Source organism: Harpia harpyja, chromosome 10 (genome assembly GCF_026419915.1).
Source record: "Harpia harpyja isolate bHarHar1 chromosome 10, bHarHar1 primary haplotype, whole genome shotgun sequence".
NCBI classification, from domain to species: Eukaryota; Metazoa; Chordata; class Aves; order Accipitriformes; family Accipitridae; genus Harpia; species Harpia harpyja.
The window spans coordinates 15,859,646-15,867,619 of NC_068949.1; the positions used below are offsets into that span (position 1 = coordinate 15,859,646).

At 59.5% G+C, this 7,974-nt stretch overlaps 2 protein-coding genes across 3 annotated transcripts in view; both read right to left on the bottom strand.

Annotated features, from left to right (window-relative positions):
• The window catches only part of CHAT (choline O-acetyltransferase), a 42,798-nt gene extending 39,365 nt beyond the window's left edge, over positions 1 to 3,433 (bottom strand). The window contains exons 1-2 of one of the 2 annotated variants that reach the window (XM_052799775.1): positions 3,279 to 3,433; positions 152 to 296 (exon numbers count right to left, since the gene is read on the bottom strand). In XM_052799775.1, the coding sequence (XP_052655735.1) occupies positions 152 to 214 (63 nt within the window). In that variant the 5' untranslated portion in view covers positions 215 to 296; positions 3,279 to 3,433. The remainder of the gene's footprint in view (positions 1 to 151; positions 297 to 3,278) is intronic. The other variant, XM_052799774.1, reaches the window with a different exon arrangement.
• Positions 3,434 to 4,895: 1,462 nt separating this feature from the next.
• SLC18A3 (solute carrier family 18 member A3) lies at positions 4,896 to 7,223 on the bottom strand. The gene has a single exon (XM_052799389.1). It carries the CDS (start codon positions 7,139 to 7,141, stop codon positions 5,549 to 5,551), a length of 1,593 nt encoding a protein of 530 aa, XP_052655349.1. The 5' UTR covers positions 7,142 to 7,223; the 3' UTR covers positions 4,896 to 5,548.
• Positions 7,224 to 7,974: the final 751 nt, after the last annotated feature.

Consider the following 7,974-nt stretch of genomic DNA (forward strand, 5'->3'; position numbering starts at 1 on the left):
CCTAAAATGAAGAAATCAGCTCTGGAACAGAGCTTGGTTTACAATTATACTAATTTACATTAATTTACAGCATTAAAAGTTGTTAAGTCATCTGTCTTCAACCTATTTTTTTCCTTTTTTTCTTTTTGTTTTCCGAGAAGCAGTCACTTACTGTCTCATCTTTACTGCATGTATCTTTCTCCTTCTTCTGCATGTTTTTTTCTAGGACAGGCATTCCTGCATTTCTTTTGATATCTTTTGTTGAGGACAGAAATTGAAGCCACTTGGGGGCACTTACAGAGCCTCACGCCTCAGTTCTGGAAATAGAAAAGATTTAAAGTCCAGTCAGTACCCATTATTTATAACCAAAATGTACATGGGGAGTATTCCCTGCGCAAGCATACACAGAAGCTTCAGAATGCAAAACTGAAGAGAAATAGAAACACAACATTCGAAAGTAGCTGAACTGAGCCCTGTGGAGATTGCTCTGACATTGTTTGTCTCATTTCGCTATAAATTTCTTTATCCAGAACTATCTGATGCACATAAATGGTCCCTTCTCAGCATGGTTTATTTTGTCACTCTAATTTACTTCACAATGCATTGTGCTGTGATGTGCACGCTTTGTATTACTGTTATATGTTAGCTGGAGGAAAGAGGTGACTTTTCTTTGAATGTACTTACGTAGACACATGTAATAGTAAGGTTGCAGTTTTCTATCTAAGGATCTTACATGTCCTCCCTTTACCATTTTATATGAAAGCACCACAGTCTTTAAATGTATTTGTCATTACATGGTTCCATGGACACAGTGAGGTGCTGTCATCTCCGCTTTTAAGGTGTGGAAGCTGTGGAAAGGAGCTTGATGGAGTCGTGCCTTTCTCCCCTGCAGGCTAGAAGCTTGCAGGGTGCCAGTGCTTTGGGGCATAGCTCTGGGCTGGGGGACCCTGTGAACCTGCCTAGGCTGGCAGGCTGGCTGTGGGAGGACTGGGAGGGGTGGCATACACTGCATTTGAGCTGCTTCGTACAGCAGCCTTTCCAAATAGCATATACCTATCCAGGGAGATGGCTTAACCTGCCAAAAGTCACAGAAGTCATCTGTGACAGAGCAAATGCTTCCACTTGTGTCTCTCTGGTATTGTGCTTATCCTGGTTTTCACTTCTAAAGATGCCTCTCATTCCTTTTCTGTACAAGAATAAGCTATATGACACACATATTTCTTCTGATACAATAGTGCCCACACCAAGCAGTTGTCCTTCAATTACGGTGGTACAGCTAAAGCAGAGTAAGTTCTTGTGTTCAGTCAGGTCTTGACAGATCATAGGTTTTTTGTTTTTTTTTTTAATTACTTTGCACTGTCTGTATGCAAAATATAAAAGACAACATGTGTTGACTAAGTAGAAAAGAACATCATATTTCCTTTCTGAAACCCTTGGGACTATACATTCAGGGCACTTGAATTATTTCATTATTTCATTATTCATTTCTACACCAGCTTTTAAGAACAATTTGGATAAAAACCTACAGTGTCTGAAAGTGAGATGAAGAGTTTTGTTCAGCGATGGGCAGGGATGGCTGTGCATTATTCCTCCCCTGAGGAATCGGCTTTGCTAGTCCAGCCTTGCGGCTTCAGCGTGGCTCTGTCCATGTGTATGTGGTCACTGACACCTTGCGTTGATCCTGCCTTCTCCCTGTCCTGCACTGGCTGCCAGCAGGGCCATGTGCTGTGAAGGAGGTTGTATAAGGTTGAGAGATGTCCCTGAGGCCCTGGAATGAGCCGCACAGCAAACTCATGTTGATCTGTCATCTGCTCACAATTTCAACCCAGGTGAGAGACGATTTCCCTCACGGAAAGGCCACATTAACCCGCTGCGCTGCTCCGCTCCCTCTTGTCTGCTGCACAGGTCTCACCACTTAGCCGTGCACTCTATTCCTAGCAACATAGGTTCAAAGCACTTCAAAAAACGGACGCATCCTGTAACTCTTGGAAGACTGTGGCTTTACCAGTTGTTTATGGGCCGGCCTTAGCTCCCCACCGGTGTTCAAATACAGAGCAGCCATTTTGTCTTCAGAGCCCCTAAAGGCAAAATCCTGCTGGTATTCTTCTCACTGGGACTTCTGTTATTTCTTTCCTTATGTTTTTTGTCAAACTGCACTATGGAGTCACACTGACTGCAAGTCCATACTGGCTCTGTGCCTGTGGGAAATGCTACTAGTACCAGACTCCCCTATCTGTAAAATGAGTGTGATAAAGAGTTCGGGGCGGTAGCCTGAACTGTACTTTTCTCTGTCATGGGGATGAACTGAGGCTTTGTCTCTGGTTCAAGCACTGCCAGCTTAGCATCACACCCAATCCTGTATTTGCCTAAGAAAGGACAAGGAAACTGACACAAGAGAAAATCCTGCAGAAATTCAAGATGACTTCAAAGTTGCTTACCGGAATGGCTGTAAGGTGCACTGTCAAAGTTATTAGGCAAAAAAAAAAAAATAATCCTAGCCATTTTTATTTACAGCTGGCTTAGCTGGAGGGCCGGGGTGAGGAGCTTAGCAGGGTGGCTGCGAGTCACGGCAAGCTGGGGAGCCTGGTGGCCTTCCCCACAGCTCAAAGCAGCAGCTCAAATCCACAACAAAAGGCACCGATCTCTCCGTTAGCAGATAGCAGAGGAGGACTGAAATAAGCCCCTGCGCTTATACTTGAGTTCTCCATACACTGTGGGCTCGGGAGGCAGCTTGCAACATATAACGTTGTTGGGGCATTACACTCAGCCCCCATCTATTCATCCTCACTCTCAGTGTTATCCGGAAGATAACCTTAAAGTTCTCGGGCATCTCTGCTTAAAGTCAAGAGGAACGCAGGCGTTATCGGGAGTACACGCGTGAGGTGCGCACTGCTGCGGCCGTTGACGTTACGAGAGGAGCCAGGAGCCGCCCTGTCGCCTGCCGCGAGCTCCCTGCGGGCCGCAGCAGCGGCGGGGCCCGTCGGGGAGCGCTCACGCTCCGCCGGTGCCGGCGCGCCCCGGGACCTCCCCGCGCCTCAGCCCCCAGGGCGGGGGCCCTTCCCTCCCGGACCGCCCGCCGCGGCGGGACCCGCGGGCGGCGGCAACGGGGCGGCCCCGCGGGTGCCGCCGGCGCCGCGGAGTTCGGCGAGGGGAGCCCTCTCGGCTCGGCTCCGCTCCGCTCCGCGCCGCGGGACCCGCCGCCCCCGCTCCCAGGCCCGCGGCTTTCCCTCCCCGGCACTTGCGGCCGCGCCGTCGGGGCCGCGGGAAGCGGGGGGGGCGCGCAGCCCGCCCGCCCGTACCTGCTCGTCGGGGCGCTCCGGAGCGGCTCCCGGGCGGGCTCCGCGCGTCGCGGCGGCTCTGTCCCAGGTACCGCCGCCTCCTCCGCGGCCAGGTCCCCTCTGGGCGGGGGCGTGCGGAGCGCGGCTCGTCCCCGCCACCGCCTGGCTCCTCCCCGCCCCGCGCCCCCGGCGCCGCCCGGCCCGGCCCGGCCCGGCCCTGCCCGCCCCTCCCGCTGCGCGCAACAGGCGCTGCCGCCCTCCGCGCCCGGGCCGCGCCGCTGTCGGCCTGCCCCTTCTGCGGGCCGTGCCTGGCGGCGGCGGCGGCGGCGGCAGCGGCACCGCCACCGGCGCCGGCTCGCCCCGTGCCGGCTGCGTCCCGGGAGGGCGGGCTCGCCCGCGCCCTTACCGCCGTCGGGGTCAGCCCAGAAGCTCCCCGGCGGCGGCAAGGGGAGCCCCTGAGGGTTACAGCTCTCGGTGACCCGCGCTGCCGCGGGGGGTTGTCGCCGGTGGCGGGCAGTGTCGCCGCGGGGCATCTGCGGCTCCTGAAGGCTCCGTGGCCGAACAGGGCGGGCGGCGCCGCCGGTGGGCTGCCGGCACCGCGGCCGGGAGGGGCCGCGGTGGTCTCGGGAGGCGCCCGGGCTCCGCGGGAGCTGCCCTGGGGCCGGCAGCAGCGGCGGACCTGTGCCCGGGCGGGAGCGGGGGCGGCCCGGGCCGACGCCGCTGTTGCCGCTTTAGCGCAAAGAGAGCGGCTGCGGTTTAGGGAAGCGGGGCTCAGCCCCTACCGCGGCGGCCGCTGCTCCTTCGCCAAACCCGCCGTGCCAAAGCACCGTCGCCGTGTTTTCGCGAGTTTTGCGCCGCCTGAGCAGCGACCCAGCCGACCCGACAGGAGCTGCGGCGCGGCGGGGCCGCGCGTCCCGCGCAGCTCAGCGGAACCCACGAGCGGTTTCTCCGCGTCTCCTTCGCGGCGCCCAGCTCCCCACGGACGGGCGGAAGCCCTTTCGTAGTTGCTGTGGCCGTTTACATAAGTTTTTTTCCCCTCTTGAGACGATAAGTAACTTATTTTGTTTCCTAATGAGCTAGGAATTTAAATAAACGATTTTCTTTTATATCAGGATAAATTTACAGGGCAAAATACGCATTCTGGTTCCATTCTGGTTGGATTGAAGTTTTCCACTTTGTGCAAAGGTTTGAATGAAGCGCTTCACCTATCTTTTGTTCTGTTTAATCCCTGTCGGCCACACTGAGCCGGGCACGTTGCAGTTGGGGCAGCTTTCAGCACCAAGAAAGGTGTTTTCCAGTGTTGTGTCTCTTAACTGCTGGTAATGTAATTTTATTCGAATATTCGAAAATTGAAATTCATGATTATGAGAATTAAAATTAAATCCGCGTGAGAACATGAGGAGCTGCTTTTAGGCAATCGATAGCACGTTTGCAATGCGACGTTGATTGCTTGGACCCGTTAATGTATGTTTTGAGGAATGAATGAGAACAATTTTTACCAGGGTTTTCTCCTGGGCGATTTTGGTAACCCATGACGTTTGTGTTATGAGGAATTGTTACCGTAGGGGTTACACTGAGCACAACCAGCTCCCTCCCTCAAGCAGCCCTCAACAATGAAACAAAGACAATCGATCCCCTTCAATTCCATTTATTCAGATCGTATTATTCTTGTAGTTTGGACTTCAACGTAATACAGCATATTGCACTTACCAGAGAGCAGCACAACAGAAAAAGTACAATACTTCAGTTTATTCCCAAGGAAGAATAAGATGTTGTGATAGTTGTTGCTCTTCTTAGATTTTCAGTTGGTTTCATATATTTAAGTATATGTACACAAGATTTACTAAGTCCCTGAATATGCCATTCAAAATTTTACACAGACTTTTTTGCTTTTCTTATATTTTTTACAGAGTTATACAGTATGTCACACACAGTTTCAGCTTGAGAAAACTTTGCACAGTTATACCCCAGCTACGAGGCTGCTGGGTTTTTTGTTTTGTTGTTGTTGGTTTTCTTGGAAGGATCCCCCCCAGATTTATGCCAATGATTATTCGGATAATTTTCTGCAGGATTGTCCCCCTCTCCCCACCCCCTCCACCTAGCCAGAATGCTGAAGGAAATACCAATTAAAAATAAGTCTAGAAGAAGAAAGCCATTACATCATGACAAAGGTTAAACTGTATATATTGCACATCAGTACAGAAACATAATGCAGTAACGCTTTCATCCCCGCCTTTCCCTCTCTCCCACAGGCCCCTCCTTGCTCCCGGGGCTGGGCCGTGTGGGGGAACCTAACTGTACTCGTAGTCTGACGAGTCCTCCTCGGGCACCCCTGTCAGGTCTCTGCGGTAAGAGTCCATGCCGTTCTCCTCCATCTCGCCCGCTGGCCGGAGGGTTTTGCCCATGCCTTTGCGCTCCTCCATTTTGATGGTGTCGTAGAGTCCCTTAGGTCCTTCTTCAAGGAGGATGTTCCTCTCTGAGTGAGAGGGTTTCATTTGGCAGACGTTTTTGAGGAAGAGGAGGACAGGGGCGTAAAGCACGTTGGCGAGCCCCATGCCCAGGTTGAGCTGTGCAAAGCCCATAGTGTGCACAATCTGGCCGGCCACGATGGGCCCCAGGGCGTACGCCACAGAGTAGGAGATGTCTGCGATGGCGTAGACGCTGCCGTAGACAGAGACGTGGCGCACGTCCACCAGGAAGGCCAGGGTGGGCAGCAGGGCCGTGTCCACCAGGGCGATGCCGAAGCAGATGCCGCAGAGGGGAACGATGACCTGCCCAAAATTCCTGCAGGCTGGCACCAGGCAGGAGCTGGCGCCGATGACGGCCATGCCCAGGGCCCCGTAAAACCACTGGAGGTGGGGGTACGCGGCGGCCAGCCGGACAGTGACGTAGACGCCCAGCACGTGGGGGAAGAAGGCGGGCAGCCAGGTGAGGCCCACCTCCCACTCGCTGGCCCCCATGGACTCCTTCATCCAGTTGGCGATGGTGGGCTCCAGGAAGGCCAGGGGGATGTTGCAGGTGGCCAGGGCCCCCGCCACCACGGCGATGTAGGGGTCGACCATGAGGCGGTGGATGGGGGTGCCGACGGGCATGTTGGCCCGCGCCCCGGCGGCGCAGGGCGGCGCCAGGGCCAGCAGCAGCAGCCCGTCGAGCAGGCAGACGCAGGCCAGCACCAGGAAGGGCACCCGCTTGCCGGCGAACTCGTAGAGGATGCCGCCGAAGGGGGGGGCGGCCAGGCTGCCGAAGGAGATGCAGGCCAGCGCCGTGCCCAGGGCGCGGCTCCGCGCCGGCTCCTCGGCGTAGCGGTCGGCGATGAGGGCGATGCCGGCGGTGTCGGCGAAGGCCGAGCCCAGCCCCTGCAGGCTGCGCGCCGCGAACAGCGTCGCGTAGTTCTCCGCGAAGGCGAAGGTGGCGGTGGAGAGGAACATGACGGCCAGCCCGGCCAGCAGCGGCGCCTCGTAGCCCACGCGGTCGATGAGGGTGCCGCTGAGCGGGTTCACCAGCAGCTGCAGCATGGCCTTGGAGGCGAACAGCACCCCGATCTGCACGTCCTCGTTGCCCCCCGCGGCCGGCGGGTACCGCGGCCGCAGGAGGCTCCGGTTGCCGCCGCCGCCGCCGCTCTCGTTGCCCCCCGCGGGCGCGAACGGGCCGGCGGCGTCCCCCCCGCCGCGCATGGCCGCGATGTAGTCGGGGATGATGGGCACGATGACCATGTAGAGCATGTTGTCCAGCAGCAGCGCCACGCACACCACCACCAGCAGCAGCCGCCGCTGCCGCCGCGCCTCCCCCATGGCGGTGCCCAGCCGCCGCCGCCGCTCGCCCACCGCCTCCGAGAGCCGCGCCACGGCGGCCCGCGCCCGGCCCGCGCCCCCCGCCTCCGTCATGGCCCTCAGCGCCGCCGCCGCCCCGCCGCCGCCCGCATGGGGCACGGCAGGGGCGGCCCCGCCGCCGCCGCCGCCGCCGCCGCCGCCTCCGCCGCCCGAGCTGCCGCCGCCGCTCACCTCCCGGCGGCCGCCGCCAGCCCGCGCCGCCGCTGCGAGGCGGCTCCGAGGGGCCGGCCCTCCATCACCACACTAATAAGCGCCGCGCACAGAAACCCCACCCGCCCCCGCCACCGCGCCGGCCCCGCGCCCCCCCCCCCCCCCCCCCGCCGCCGGCTCGGCCCCGCCGCCCGCCCTCCGCGCCCCGCCCCGCCGTACCGCGCCGGTGGCGGCAGCCCTGCCCGGCCGCGGGAAGGGGGCTGCGGCGCGGGGGGGGGGGCGCCGCCGGTCCCTGCCCGCCCCGGGGATGTGCCTGCCGGGGGGGGGGGGCGGCGGGGAGACGGCGCCACCCCCGAGGCGGGGGTCCGCCGGCAGCTCTCACCGCCCCGACGGCGCGGCTGCCCGCGGCCCCCGCGCCCCCGGCAGCCTCCCGGAGCCCTCGCTCCGTCGTTTCTCTCTGGGCCTGGGCGGCGCAGGGGCAGCGGGCCGGGTCCGACGTGCGCCCGCCGGCGCTGCGGGCAGCGGTCCCGTCTCCTCGCGGCCCCGCGCCGCAGTTGCCCTGGAGGGGCGGTCCGGACCCCGGCTCGCCCGCGGGGGTCGGCGATTACCGGCTCGGCCCCTGTGCGGTGCGAGCCGCGAAGCCCCCCTCCGCCCCCGCGCCGGGGACGCAAGGAACCGCCGCCCCCTCCCTGGCCGCCCTGTGCCTCCGCGGCGCAGCCCGCACACACCGGCTGCCG